At 51.5% G+C, this 15,215-nt stretch overlaps 1 protein-coding gene across 2 annotated transcripts in view; it reads left to right on the forward strand.

Moving 5' to 3' along the window:
• Nucleotides 1-15,215, forward strand: part of SMOC2 (SPARC related modular calcium binding 2) — a 190,635-nt gene that overhangs the window by 163,662 nt on the left and 11,758 nt on the right. For both annotated transcript variants that reach the window (XM_032267086.1, XM_032267087.1), the window contains exons 10-11: nt 9,036-9,138; nt 11,273-11,547. In XM_032267086.1, coding sequence (XP_032122977.1) covers nt 9,036-9,138; nt 11,273-11,547 — 378 coding nt within the window. The remainder of the gene's footprint in view (nt 1-9,035; nt 9,139-11,272; nt 11,548-15,215) is intronic.

Here is a 15,215-nt window from a genome sequence, read left to right on the forward strand (position 1 = left end):
CGCTTGTGTTGAGTTGTGTTGTGGTAGTTGTCCTATGGTTTTCAACTTGGAAGGACTGGCCGCTGTATTTCCACGGTAGGGTTCATGGGTGGTGGGGAGCCTGACAGTCAGGTGGACAAGGGGAGGGAAGCGTGGAGGGGAAGCGCGGAGCAGGCTGTGGAGGTGGGCTGGTTCCCGGGGGCTGCTGCAGACGCTCAGGGCCCCAGGCAGCCAGGCACCAGCCCAGGGTCCCCCGTTAGACCAACACCTCGCCCAGTGGTAGCGCCGCTGCTTACCCAGCGTCACGGTGTGCTCAGAAAACATGCACTCCAAATGTTTTGAGTTTAGTAAAATGTAACCTCACTTGAAATCAGTCAAGGACATTGGTGCTGTAGAATATATACTAGTACATGGAAGCTTTGTTCTTACGACAATAGTACATGGACTTTCAGAGGTTTATGGTTTAAAAATATAGAGAGAGTTGATCTTGTTGTTAAGACTGTTTTCCTTAAATTCATCATAAAAGACACAAAAGAGGCAATACTTGTAGGAAGAAGCTATAAGAAGTAAAAGCCAATTAGGGGTTTGGGAAGGACCTTTCTCTGTTTGACCTGAAAGCATTTCTTGCACTACATACGTGGGGAAGGAAACAAAAACACTAGCCTGTGCCTGCACATCTGGGCACCTTGCTGGGCAGCTGGTTTTGCATGGTTGGTGTCATCATGAGGTCTAGAGCAGCCTGCCCAGACCTTCCCCCAGCCCAGACACGGCAGGGGTGGGGCTGGGACAAGGCAGAAGGGCGACTCCTGCCTCTTTGAACTTCGCAAGCCTCAGTGTTTTCACCAGAGTTCACCCTTTACCTGGCCACCCCTCCACGTGGGTCAGGTAGCCAAGGGGCATACGGGGTTCTCCATCCATCTGACCTCCTGTGAGGCGGTGTTAGGGGAGGCACACGTCCACAGACCCACCCACTGCAGCAGGCCACTCCACGCCGTCAGTGCTCAAAACCATTGACCACGTTGCACTGTCTTAGGCCTGTCTAGACGCACTGGTGATGCGGCCACTGTTGTCCCTGTAGACCTCGATAGCCTTCGGACTAGCAGCTGTCTGCAAAGTAGCCAGCAGTGGCCTCACTCCTACCGGGAGGTGGTGATAGCCCCAGAAATAATCGGACATGTTCTTAGAAACACAACCTGCGCGACTCCATGGATTAGTGCAGGGCCAGGCCGCGATGAAAATACAGGCTGTTTTCAGCGATCCAAAGCCAGGAAGCACCGTGTGCGGAGGCAGCAGCATGCCCTCCTCCTTCTCTGAGTGTGACATGGACACATGCAGCTCTCGGCCTTCGCGATGTTCAGAAGGTCGAGGGTGTGGGTGCCGCCGGCTTGCTTTTGGGCGCAGACTCCACGTTGGTTCTCGTTTCTTTTTCTCAGTGGCCTTGTCTTACAGTGAGGGCCTGCGCCCTCTCTTCCCTTTCGTAGCTTGGGTGAGATGCTTCTTGAACCGGCATCCAGGGAGGCGCTGGCACAGCTCTGGTTCTTATCATATACCAGAACGAGAGTCGCTTCCCAAAGTGCTATGGATATTCGGATGTTTTGAGAGTAAAGTTGTCATTCCTGAGAATGACTTAGGTCTACCTAAGAATTTCATCATCAGTTTGGAAATGTTCCAAAAGACTTTCTTCAGGAGAAAATCCAAGCAGAAATCGTTTTGTCATGCTGAGTAACGCTGTGAGTGAGAATGAAGTCTTGCCAATCAGGAAGGCCTTGAAGAGCACCAAAAACACTCCTAATGCTTGGCAAAATAGTGATTGCACAAAACGGCCGCTGAAAACACGAGTGCCCTGAGCGCTCGCTCCTCCACGGCGGGCAGAGGCCTCATCGCAGGTCTCTCCTCAGACGCTAGATCCAACCTGAAGAACTCCCATGCACCTGTGACACTGACTTTAATTCTGCTCATATCACCGCCAACCCACGATGCGTCTTCACCAATACCTTAATTTAAAAGCTCCTTGAGGGCAACATTGGTGCTTTTTACCAAGTGTCTTGTTAATAAGCAGTTTTCAAATAAATGGTTGAATGACCTAATGTCCTTGAGAAATGTGGAAGACTTTAGAAACACACACACCCGTCTTTAAGATAAATATTCACCCTTGACTTATTAGCTGTGATGAATTCCCAGTGCACACCCTGGCCTTGGATGACCTCACCCAAAGAGAATTAAACTCGAAGGCAAAGAATTTCTGGAATGTCGTGGTCGAGGACCTTGGGGAGTTCATGACAGCACTGAGTGTAATGGGTGGGCAGAGGCGGGGCAAGGGCAGGCGTCTTCACCCAAAGCCTGGGCTGTGTCTGGTCACATCTTCACTGGAGTAACTTCACAGCTTTTTCAGGCGCTGACTTCTAACCAAGTGCTCATTTCTGTCAACGTATTAGTTATCAGTGTTAACTCAGCAAAGCACTGTCTAAAGCCTAGGGACCTCTTTGTCTAGAATCATGAAAAGATACGTTGAAAAATCAAGAATATGTAAATAAATATAGAAAACATTAATATAGAAAATATAGAAAAGTAGAGTTAATGAGCAACTTTAAGATTTGATTTCAGATTGTGAAGTTTTATGCTTTTTCTTTAGTGCCTTTTTAAAAGCATGTAGTCTTGAGCGTATTTCATCTGATAAAGAAAAACTTCAGCTGAATTAAATTTAAAAGAGTTTAATTGAGCAGTGAACGATTTGTGAACAGGGCAGGTGCCCCCGCCAGAGCAGGCTCAGAAACTCCAGCACAGCCATGGGTGGAAGAACACTGATGATGGACAGAAAGCAGGGGTGAGGCCCGGCACCAGCCAGAGAGGTTACCGCTCGGCGTCAGCCTCATTTGAACACGGTGTCAATAGTTCGCTACGGTGGATCAGCCAAAACTCGGTGACGGTCACAAGTGTAGGCTACGGGCTGTTGACATCTTCGCCTGTTATAGCTCATGACATACAGAGAAACCTTTAGGCTGAACTTAAAATACACAAGGAGGCAGCTTCAGGCCAACCTTGATTTAACACAGCTGACGTCTTACCCGTCCCTGGCCAGGACGCCTTTCCTGTCGCACATCTGTCATGATGAAACGATCTGTCTTGAAGCAAAGTAGGCGCTTGACGTCGTCAGCGCTCCCCACAGCAGATGCCCCGCGGGTCCAAGGCCAGGCCCTTGAGGGTGACGCCCTGACCAGCTCCCAGTTTGGAGGGGGATTTCTAAAAATAGACTTTGTATACCTTTTATAAGCATCAGGCATTTTATGAACCTCAGAAGTGCCTAAGGTAACTTTCCTAATGCTGTAATATCTTTCTTATGTTTAAACTGCATAAAAAGACAAAAGCTGGAAAGCCGTGTGTTACGTGTAATGACAGGCATCAAATGCTTCATGGAGAAAGCGGGATACCTGGGACAGGCCATCTCACGCTCCTTTCTGTGGCTGTAGAAATATATGGTGAGAGTTGAACTGAATCCTAAGAGTGGGCTTGGGGGTGACATCGATGTTGTGTTCCACTTGGAGTACCTCTGTGTCCTTGTTCTGTTCCACAGGCTCTTCCTGACCCTGGTTGTAACCAAACCTCCGAAGTCCTAGGCCCTCTAATCCATGGTTTCTCCTGAACCCATTCCAGGCTCTCCAGGGTCTCCACTCTGAACTTCACCTCACAGCCCCTTCCCTGGACCACGCAGCAGCCTCAAGCTGGGCTCCTGGGTCCTCCCACAGCTGGCTGGGACCCACAGAGGGGTACTGTGACACTTGAAAGCACATTCAGATTGTGTCACTTCTCAGATTCTCCCAAGGGCTTCCAGCGTCCTTCCAGATAAGGTCCACTCTTGTTTCTGTGACTCGTAAGATCCCCTGGGTTTCGGGCACTCCCTTAGTTCTTCTGTGTCATCCTTCCTGCTTCGCTCAACACACCATGGCATCTCAGGGCCTTGGGAACGCCACGCTGCCTGGGATGCGGGGTCCTCGTGGGCCTGCCCTGTGCCCCTAGCACTCTCCTCCCTGTTCCAAATGGCTCACTCCACACCACCACGCCTGCCAGGACAGGCATGGCAGAGGGCAAAGGCCTGGTCCGCGTTCCCAGCCATATTGTGGCCTTGGGGCAGTGGGCAATGCTCCACAGCCACTCAGCACACTCCCCTACACGTAGGATCCGTTTCTGCCTCCACCCCCAGCAAGGTCGGGTTCTTGGCACCACCCAAGCCTTCCGTTTCCCACTGACTGTGACCTAGGCCTCAGTTTCTCCCTCAGACATTGATGTGCTGATCAGTTTTGCCAGGTGGCTGACCGGACCCCCTCACTCAGGCCAGCAAAAGCGTTCCCGTGGTCCATGGTTGCTGAATCAGAGCACATGCTGATCATTTGACAGAAATTATTGGACTTCCAAGCCAGAGGAGTTAAAGCTGCAAGTGGACAGACAGATAATTATGATGGCGTGAATACCTGTGTGTGCACACAGCCCCTCAGGGGCATCCGAAAAGCTGAGAAGCTCTTTCATTCTTTTTTCTTCATTTCTCATCTATACCAGTTTCAACGTTCGAGCTAAACATAAAACTATGAAAACCAATTTTTAAGCCACTGCTAGATACTTAAAACCAGATGAGTTAGTCTCATTATCCCCAGACGCTTCACGCCTAATAAGCTAGTAATGTTGCTTAGGTGTGAAATCTCCGGTCCGCCCGTGCACCTGCCTCCCCCGTGATCCCTGTCCAGACCCCACAGGTCTCAGCTGTCAGCAGCGCACAGCCCCCATCGTTGGGCCACCAGTTGCCTGCTGTCATCCAACAGCGTCTTCTTGATCAGTGAATGAGAAGAGCACTCCACCCCACTTGCTCCTGGGTTCCATTTCCTTTAGGGGCAGTACTGAGTATTCCAGGTTACAGGAAGGAAGCAAAAGTTAATCAGGAGCATGCAGAGAGGAGGTGACGGAGGGAGCAGTGGGGAACATGCATGCATTTGTGTTTAAAAGACGAAGGGAAAAGAAGATACTACATACACTTAACAAAACAGGAATTTTTTTTTTTTTTACCAAAAAAAGGTTTTTGTTTCTTAAGGAAGTTTCATAGAAAGCACAGAACACATTTATTTCAAAAGAGTGAAAGTCAAAAATGCTTTTAAAGTGGCAGGATGTTAACCCAGTTCCTGAAAAGTCCCTGGTCCATAGGCTGGGGCCTCAGGGACCAACCAGTTCAGCCACTTTGTTGGCTGGGCCCCAGGGTTGGGAAGGGCTCAGGGCTTTGGAAGATGCAGCAGCTTCACTGCAGGGCAAAACCAGGGTGGAACCCACGTGTTTCCACAGAAACCTCATAGATGCCAAGAACTTGGACTCTTCAGATCAATGGGGACACCTGAGCATATCTGGGCTAAGCTACCCACTTCACGGCTTGCCACAGATTGGAAATAAATTGGTGAACTTATTCTGTTTCCAGCTTTGAAAAGAACAATCTGGTCTTCTTTCTTGAACTGGCTTATTCTTCCCCCCTCAGCCTGGCCGTAGGCCGCTCCTGCTCTGTGCGGGCTCTGAGAGGGCTGAATGTCCCACGCAGGTGGCAGTGTGTGTGGGGTGGCACCTTCGCTCTACGCCTCTGTTGACCCGAGACTTCTGAACTCGGTTCTGTGGATGGCTGGAGAACGTGCGGTGCATGGAACTGTCCCAAAACAAAGAGTGGCTTTGGGTGCATCACTGAGCCTGCACGCAGTGGTTCTGACGCCAACCCCTCCGTGACACCGTGTTTGCAGGGGCCGCTAGACCCCCAAGAAGAAGGCTTGGGTTGGAGTGTAGCAGCAGGGACCCACCTGAGCGCCAGGCTCCTCCCGCAGGTTCTCAGCGGGCGGCTTCCCCAGGCTGAATCACGCACTGCAGAACACGAGCGAAGGGCGGCTTTGCCCTCCACAAGGTGGTCCGGAGGAGTCAGAGCAAGGGTGGTAGGCAGGGGCAGGCCCGCCCCCCCGAGGGGGTGAAGGTCTCTGCCACCACCGCCGTGCCAGGCACAGCTGTCATGGGGGAAGCAGAATCGCTCTCTGTGTGACAGTGGGAAACCCAGCTCTGCTGGGGTCGTTTCTCTTTCACCTCAAGCCTCCTGGCTCCTTTCATGCATTTGCTGCACCTGGGGCATTTCGTGGTGATGAAATTTTCACGTCAGCGTGCTTCTGCAATTTCTCATGCAAGGAACCTTCACTCTAACAGAAAGAAAGTCGGTTTATTTCTTCTGATTGCTTCTAAGCTCTCATTTTTATCTGCCTTCTTTCTTCAGAAATAGTCCTGAAGCACAATCATCCGTCAGCAGTAACAAGCCTAATTCCAGCTCCTGGGGGGTTGTGAAGGGAGAAGCGGCCAGGACTGATTCAATATTTCTCGTCTGAGAAGTAGACTGTGCTTCCTATGTTCAGAGTTTCTTTTTGCATTAAAGAGTCTTACAGCTTTTATATTATGTTAGTCATGTTTCATGATGAACATTTATTATTTTCTCATTTAAAATATTGTGTTGCTTTATCTCATTTGGTGGAATATGGTTAAATTAACAGCTAAACCCCCCCCCGGGTATATATCCCTATTACCACACCAGATACAAGCATGATGCTTCCTTAAAGCTGTCCAGCACTGAGGATTATCTCATATGCTTTCTCCCAGGTGATCACATTTTTCTCCATCTCCGTATCCCTCTCAGACTCCCTGGAGGCCTGTGGGGGCCTGGGCGTTCACAGAGAGCAGTCCTGGCAGGCAGGTGCTCGAGGTCCCATGGGTCCCCAGCCTCACCTGCCTCCCCACCCTGGACGAGTTCTCCTGTACGCCGGCCTGGCAGGGCTTCTGCCAGCCTGGCAGGGCTTCTGCCCGAGTGTTCCCCAGCCTGTGCCCTGGAGGTGTTTTCAGCCCCGGGTGGTTTTTCCCATTTCTCTTCCTAGTTAGTCCCTCGAGGGGGAGCTCAGCCTTCTGTAGACCAGGACGCCCATCTCAGGGAGCCGAGGGCAAGTGGGCGGGGCAGCTTTGGAAGCATCAAGGCCAGCGCCTCTGCAGCCTCAGGTCCTCTGCCTTTCTGAGGGGGCGTTCAATGAGATGGTAACTTCTTCCTGGGAAAGTAGCATTTGCCTGTGGTCGTGAGGCTTTATTCTATAGATTACAATCTCCTTTTTCAGTTGTGTCCAAAGGAATGTTTTCACTCTCAGCAGCCCCCACTCCCTGCCCTGTGAAGGCTGAGCACCTGTTTTCTGACGTGTGTGTTTAATGAGTGGAAACCAGCATGGAAGGGGTCCGGCCATCGGCAGCTCACATGTGCTCAATAGCAATAACTCAAACTCAGGTGTCAAAAAGACACCTGGGAAAACCAGAGCGTCCTTAGCTGCACGGACATGCTGATCTCCCAGTGACATGGCTGCTGTCCACAGCACGGCCGCGTGATCCCCATCAGCGTTCCTGTGACCCGGGGTGGAGAAGCCTGTCTGCTGAGGAGCCCTGAGAGCCTTCCTCTTCTCAGACCCCCGTCCTCCTCCCAGGGCCCTGGGGAGGCGGGGAGGGCCGTCCTCTCTGTCCCACTCAGCTTTCTGCTGGGCTCTGCAGCTCTCTGAGTCTTCCACTTACTGAGCAGGCTCCAGAGATTTTCAGCCTCTTCAGAGGTGCTGTCTAAAACTTTTCTTATTAAAAAATGTAATCTAGATTGGGCAGAAGTTGGCTTTTCACTAAGTGTGCGGTGTAAACTCCCTTCCTGCTGGGGCGAGGACGGTCCAAGCAGGCATTCTAATGGCCGAGGTGCCTTCAAGGCTCAGAAGTCTTCGGGGGGCGTGCGCAGCCCCAGCCGAGCTCCAGGGAGGGGCAGCCGTCCCTGACACTGTGTCTGAGACCGGGGCGTGGCACAGTGGAGACGCCGTCCCTCCAGGCTGATGCCTGGCTTCTCTTCTCTTTTCCTCTCAGTATCTTTTTCTTCTTCCTACCAAACTCTGGAAGGGCTTTCTTTAGAAAAAAGTTAACAAAGTGTAAATGATGACGAGGCCTAGGTCGGTTTATCACCTCTCCTGTGTATATTTACACGCCCATAGACCCAGCTGGAACGCTGCCTGCTCCCTGCTGGTGAAGCTCTCAGTTCCCCTCGGGAAACGAGGGGGAGGCTTCTATCTCTTACACTTGCTTATGGATCCTGCAAACGTTTATTGGGTGGCTGAGCGGCTTCTCTAGGTCCGGAGGGCATCCACAGCGAGGAGACCCACGTTGTCCATGCCACCTGGGCATAAGGGCATGGATGCTTCTGTGTCTGTGTCCCCCAGGACTGGGGCAGTAGCACAGGGAGCAGTCCCAGGATAAAAGACCCCAGAGGAAGTGGACGGCTTCTTTCCAAAGTTATCTTGAATTTGGGGTGGGATGAGTGTCGCAGGCATGGAGTTCAGGGAATTCCTTCCAGTGTGTGAGAAGAGTGTGGTGAGGGGTGGTGGCGGGGAAAGGCCAGCTGCAGAATGTTCAGTGACTACATTATTCCCTGACCCCAGAATCCATGGACAGGCAGCTCCGGTCTCCAAAGCTGTGAGCGCTAACCCTGCTGCTGCAGAGAGCTGGCATCGGTGCCATGTGGACTAGTCCTGAGGACATGGCGTGGCGGGGCTCCTGCTGTTTGCCCTCCTGCCGCCCTCCGCTCTGAGAAGCGAGATTGCTCTGGACAGGGTGGCAGGTGGCAGTGAATGGCCGGCCCTGGCCTCATTCACCAGGATGGCCAGCCTCCGTGCTCTCAGCGTGTGCTCCGTGTGTCCCCTGTCCCTGCTGTGACGCTCTCTGGGAGAGTGATACCACCCACCTCGGGGTGCAGTTCTGAAGATCAGTGAGATACTAACACCTGTGAATTTTAGTCTCATGCAATAATTCAAACAACTATGTTTCTATGGCTCAAAATCACAGTAGTGCAATGTGTGTGCATTTAAACTAGCTCGTTAATGTTAAGGTAGCCCAAAATACACATTTTCAAACACTAACACAACATGTCCCTGGATATCAGAGAAAATCTGTCACTCTTTCTGAGTTCTGTTAACTATGAAAACATGCACATTTTTCAGGTTGCCCTGGTGCCAAAAAGCATGAGTTTCTGACAAGCATTCTGGACGCGCTCTCCACGGATATGGTCCACGCAGTCTCTGACCCCTCCTCCTCGTCAGCCAGGTATGCTGTGTTTGCTGTGGGATGACGAGGGGGCAGGGCCCCAGAATTCCGGGGAGTCAGGAAAGTCTGAACATTGCATATTGGCGACCTTCTCAGCTCATTTGGACACAGTAGGGCCTTAAAAAGGAGCCCTCTGCAAAAGGACGTTGCTTAGCAGGTTCTTCTTGCAGCAAGACTAAGTCACTGAAGACGCTGCCTGCACAGCGGTATACGGCCCTGAGCCAGCTGTGACTCCCGGGGCTCCGTGGGGTAGTGGGCACTGACCCTGGCCCTGTGATGGGGAGTGGGACAGGGAGCACAGTTCCTGCAGAGGGCTTTGTGCTTTGAAATTGCACTTTGGAGTTATCCACTGGATTTTAAATACTTTGAAGGCCAGTGTTGATTTGAAGCTCTCGAACTGTGGTTATGTTTATTTCAGTAAAGTGTAGGGCACATACATTTGCCATCCTAACCACTTACAGGCGTATGATTTGGTTGCATCAAAGACATTCACACTGTTGAAAATAGGATTTTTTGAACCCTAGGAGTGTTCTTTGAGGTGATCGTAGCATTTCCACACTCCCAGACCTGGGCCTGGAGCTTGGTGGGGTGGACTTCGTGAATTTCCCGACCCTCCTCTTGCCCACCTTCCACAGATCGGCCTAAGGACAGTGGGAGGACCCCAGGGTTTTATTATGACTGCATTTCCAGCATCCGCTTTTCCCCCTGAACTAGCAATAATTTATCTGTGTCTTTCAAATCAATTTTTGATGGAGATTTCCACTTTTTAAATTTTCTTTAGAATGTTGGCCTTTCTCCCCAGAGCCCCCAACACCCAAACCTTGATTATCTCAGCCACTTTACATGAATTTTTTGGTCTCCTGAACTAAAAGGCTCTTCTCTCATTGTCTCTTTGCTAAAGAAGACTTGAGGAAATTAAGAGGCAATGCTAACGGAAAATGTCATGAATGCGTAGTAAATTAAATTTAATAGAGCAGGCTGGTGCGGTGGCTCATGCCTGTAATCCCAGCACTTTAGCAGGCCAAGGTGGGTGGCTCACTTGAAGTTCAGGAGTTCAAGACCATCCTGGACAACATGGTGAAACCCTGTCTCTACTAAAAATACAAAACTTAGCCTGGCACATTGGCGAGTGCCTGTAATCCCAGATACTTGGGAGGGTGAGGCAGGAAAATCTCTTGAACCTGGGAGGCGGAGGTTGCAGTGAGCCGAGACTGTACGATCGCACTCCAGCCTGGGCAACAAGAGCAAAAGTATCTCAAAAAAATTGTTTTTTGATAGAACAAAACATTATGTAAATTTCAACTTTCCATCTTCTATTCTTGGAAAGACTGTTCTTGCAAACTACAACTGGAGGCAGCGAATAGATTGCTGTCTGAAAAGCTCCTCTGAAAGTCGAGAAATAAGCAATGGTGTGCAAGTGCCCTGAGCCCCGTGGGCTTGCACTGCCTCCCCCAGGGTGTTCTCACACCTGGGGTGTGCAGCTCATCCCAGCAGGCGGAATCCAGAGGCTGGTACCCCCAGGAGGGCCAGCCCACGCGTGCACACACCCTCCGTCTCAGCAAGAAGGTGCATTTCTGCCATTTGGTGCACGTTTAAAGTCCTGACTCAAATCCAGAACTCCAGAAGAGTTTTATTTATGTATTCCCTAAAATATTGAACCTAACATAATCCAAGGAAAAATGTCTAGGTCCAACTTACAATGTGTTTAATTTGCATTTGTTTGGTGTACCTATGACATAAAGGATGTGTAAAAGAGTCACATTTACAGGGACCAGCAAAGCTTATAGTTCCCGTGTGTGGGGTGGGTATAGATGCTGTGCTGACCTGCCCGCCTGGGTGCACAGATGCTAGGATAAGGGGACTTTTTTGTCCTTTGGGACCAGGCCAAGTACATCTTTGCTGTGCACAGAGTCACTGCATCATTTGCAATTTTTCATCCAACCTGAAAAATGCTTACTAAAAATGTTCTTCTAAATTATTTGTGGACATTGTTATGTCTGATGACGAAGGTGCGTGGTCTTAGACACCAGGATCGCGAGAACGACAAGCAGGGGCCGTGAGTTTGGTGAAGGACAGGGCGAGGAGGGGGCAGCCCGGGGCTGCAGCGTCCTGACGGCCCTCGTGTTCCTTCCAGGCTCTCGGAACCCGACCCCAGCCACACCCTGGAGGAGCGGGTGGTGCGCTGGTACTTCAAACTGCTCGACAAAAACTCCAGCGGGGACATCGGCAAGAAGGAAATGAAGCCCTTCAAGAGATTCCTTCGGAAAAAATCGAAGCCCAAGAAATGCGTGAAGAAGTTCGTGGAGTACTGTGACGTGAATAACGACAAATCCATCTCCGTGCAGGAGCTGATGGGCTGCCTGGGCGTGGCCAAGGAGGACGGCAAAGCCGACACCAAGAAGCGCCACAGTAAGAGCCTGACCCCCACCCACCCTTTGCCCTTTGCCCTTTGCCTGGTCAGGCCCTGAGGCCTGGGAGGTCCGCTTCTCACAGACACAGTTACAGATTGTGGTTACGGCCTTGGGGGGCTGGGGTGCAAAAAAATCAAATATGCTGTTGAGTTGTAGGTCACCTGCTTGCAGGAGTAAAAATGCTAATTGACGACTCCTCGTGAGCCGCGTGCTCAGGAGAGCCCCGGTTCAGAGGGCATGGACTGCGCGTTGGTTTGCAGACAAGCCTCTTTACCGTTCAGACCACGGCTGGCACCCCCAGGATGACTGTCTTCTGGCAGTGGAAGTGCAAACCCGGGGCCAACCCTGTGCCTGAACTCCAGCCCAATGTTCAGGCAGGTTCATGAGCGGCAAAACCATTGCTGGGGCCCAGACCAGTTATTCCACTGGTTTTAGCAGATTTACCAACTGAAAATACTTTTTTGTATGGGCCTGGCCTACCCAACCCACTGTCAGAAAAAGCAAGAGAATCCTCCGATGGCCAGAGCCCAAATCTTCTCAGGAGGTAAGCCCGGAAAAGCCAGATCTGACTTTTCAGTGCAGAGATGGCACTGTGGGACGCACGTGTGCCCTAGGTCCCACTGTACATGTGTGTAGATCCCACTTCACATGTGTGCTAGGTACTCCTGCACGTGTCCCACTGCACGTGTGTGGATCCCACCGCACAGGTGCACTGGATCCCCTCGCACGTAGGCAGTAGGTCCCCCACATGTGTATCCAGGATCCCTGCACACATGCACTAGATTTCCCTTCACGTGTGTCCTGCAGCTTCCTGCCCATGTGTGCTAGACCCCACTGCACATATGTGCTTGATCCCCCGCATGTGTGTGCTGAATCCTGCTCTACATGTGTGCTGGATTCCGCTGCATGTGTGTGCTGGACCTTACTGCACATGTGTATTAGATCTTGCTGTCCTTGGGGATCTGTTTCCTGATCTGTATAATACTCGCTGGGAAGGGCTAGCAGAGACCTCTCAAATTCCTGCCATTTATGACTCTTTTGTTTGTTGTCAACTTCAGTAACCAATATGAAACAGAAAACAAGGTTGAGACTGTGTTCTGGAGCATTGATTCACTGTGGTGAATTCACTGTGGTGAGGATTGAAAATCCTCCTGGCAGGGAGCAGTGGCTCACACCTGTAATTCCAGCACTTTGGGAGGCCGAGGCAGGTGTAGCACTTGAGGTCAGGAGTTCAAGACCAGCCTGGCCAGCATGGTGAAACTCCATCTCTACTAAAAATATAAAAATTAGCCAGGCGTGGTGGTTTATGCCTATAATCCCAGCTACTCCAGGGGCTGAGGCAGGAGGATTGCTTGAATCTAGGAGGCAGAGGTTGTAGTGAGCCAGGATCATGCCATTGCACTCCAGTCTGGGCAACAGTGAGACTCTGTCTCAGAAAAAAAAAAAGAAAAAGAAACTCCCATGTCTGAAGCTTGGCTGTGAGATGGGGCCCTTTGATCTGGCCTGGACTGAGGGTTCCTGGAGGGGGTGGTGATTGTCGTCTGCCACCTCTTCTCAGTGTCCTGGAAGTCATCACAAGAGTCACTCGGTGCTATTCAACCAGATTTGGCCCAGCCTAGGTTTGTGTCACAGTGAAGCACTTCCTGCCGATTTCTCTGAAAAGTCCGTCCTGAAAAATTAAGCTTTGCTTTGAAGCTTGTTGTGTAGGGTCTTTGCGGTGATTGCGTGCCCTGCCATCCTGACGATGTCTTGTTGGAGAGCCGATGGCCATGCCTAAGGCCGCCTGCCTTCGCTGCATGAGCAGGAGGCTGCCCCTGCTGACCCGGCCATCCGACGAGCTCAGAGAATCCTCGGTTATGTTCAATGTTCTGTCTCCATCAAGGACTCTTTTGCAAGTGTGAGGGGAGCTGGCTTCTACCATGACAAAACAAATAAGGAATCACTGGCTGACCAGCTCGAAGCTTGAAGGCAGCAAATGCCCACTCACCGCCGTGGGACGAGGGGCACTAAACGTGCTGCCAGTCTGGCGAGGCTCAGGGTCCAATATCCAACGACTCACGACCTCATTTCATTTTCATACCCACCCTGGGGGTGACAAGGTCACAGACAGATGCCGCCACCCCTGACACCTGCAGACGGGGACACACAGGCACTGCCGTCACCAGCACTTTGATCTGAGTCTGCCTCGGCAGTGCTGCATGCAGCAAGCGCAGGGCCGTGGAGATCGCCCACTCTGCTGGGCTCACTTCCTGTGAGGGCTCCTTCACCCACACCCAGGTGCACCTGCAGCCTCGAGGCGTTTGGATGGAAAGCCAAGAATGCCCATTCTCAGTAGCAGCCCATGTGTGATTTCCCCCTTGCGTTTCCCTCTCTGTCTTCTGCCCAGTGGGTTTCCTGGGCACGACTCTCCTACTGCCGCCTGATACTGCTTTTGGCTTCTTGGCCTGGACTGCGTTTTAGTCCATTTCATGCCGCTGTAACAGAACACCATGGATGGGGTGATTTATGAACAGAAATGTATTGGTCATGGGTCTAGAGGCTGGGCAGTCCAGGTTGTGGAGCCAGCATCTGGTGAAGGCCTTGTGCTGTGCCATCCCCAAATGGAAGGGTGAAGAGAGGGTAAGAAAGGCAGCAGGAGAGCAAGGGGCACCAAACGCATTCTTTCTTAGGAGCCCGCTCCCAAGGTAAAGGCTTCACCCACTTGTGAGGGCGGAGTCCTTGTGATGCAGACCTCGTGAACCTCCCAGCGCCTCTGCATTAGAGATTGAGTTTCCACCACGTGAACTCTGGGCTCACCTTCAGACCGTAACAGGCTGCCTTCACCTCCTGTGCTTTTTCTCTTATGGTGGTCCCTGCTCAGGATCCCAGAAGACAAAGGGCGTATTGCTCTTTGAGACTTAAAACCTACCAGCAGGGGCCACATGGGAGGCCTGGGGAAGTGACAGGGAGATGGAGAGCAGGTGGCTGCCAGCTCTGTGGCTGGGGCCAGGTAACCATGGTGTCCCTCACCCCTATAATTCCACAGAGAGGGAAGTTCACCCACACAGCAATTCCCCGAGGGAGCCACTGGCTGTTGCCCCGTCTGCACGTGATGAGTGACACTTTGGGGCACCTGGTGGCTGCCTGCATGGCTCCTCCTCCGTTCTGGAAGTGTCCCTGCGTTTCTATAAAAGGCTAATTCTTATGGTTGTAATGAGAAATGAAGGCTGGACAGAGCCAGCTGAAGATCTTTTTGACCTCTTATTTTCTTCCATTCCTGGATGGTGTCGGCTGGTCTTTCCTTTGCAAGGACTCCCTCCTGTTGGCTGTGGTCAGCTGGCTTGAGTAGCACCCACATCCCAAGCCCCCCACAGTCTCTGCGCTCCTCAGCCTCATGCTACAAGGTCATGTGGTCCATGGCCCTTGCTGGGGCAGATTTCTGTCTACTAATTTCTTCAATTAAACCAAAGTAAATGCAGACTCTTTGTGAGGGTGGGTGAATGACTTCCAGCAGTTCATGGGTTTTTAAGTAGAATAATTGGGCCCAGAGCTGGATTATGATGACAGAATTTTGAAATTTCAGGATCAAATGATTTCAGGATGGATCCACAGCAGCTAAGATGTTCTCCTGGAGGCCCTGCTCCCACACCACCCTCCAGAGGAACCCACAGCTCCCCCATCCCACAC

Source organism: Sapajus apella, unplaced genomic scaffold (assembly GCF_009761245.1).
Source record: "Sapajus apella isolate SASKATOON/1434 unplaced genomic scaffold, GSC_monkey_1.0 scaffold165, whole genome shotgun sequence".
NCBI classification, from domain to species: domain Eukaryota; kingdom Metazoa; phylum Chordata; class Mammalia; order Primates; family Cebidae; genus Sapajus; species Sapajus apella.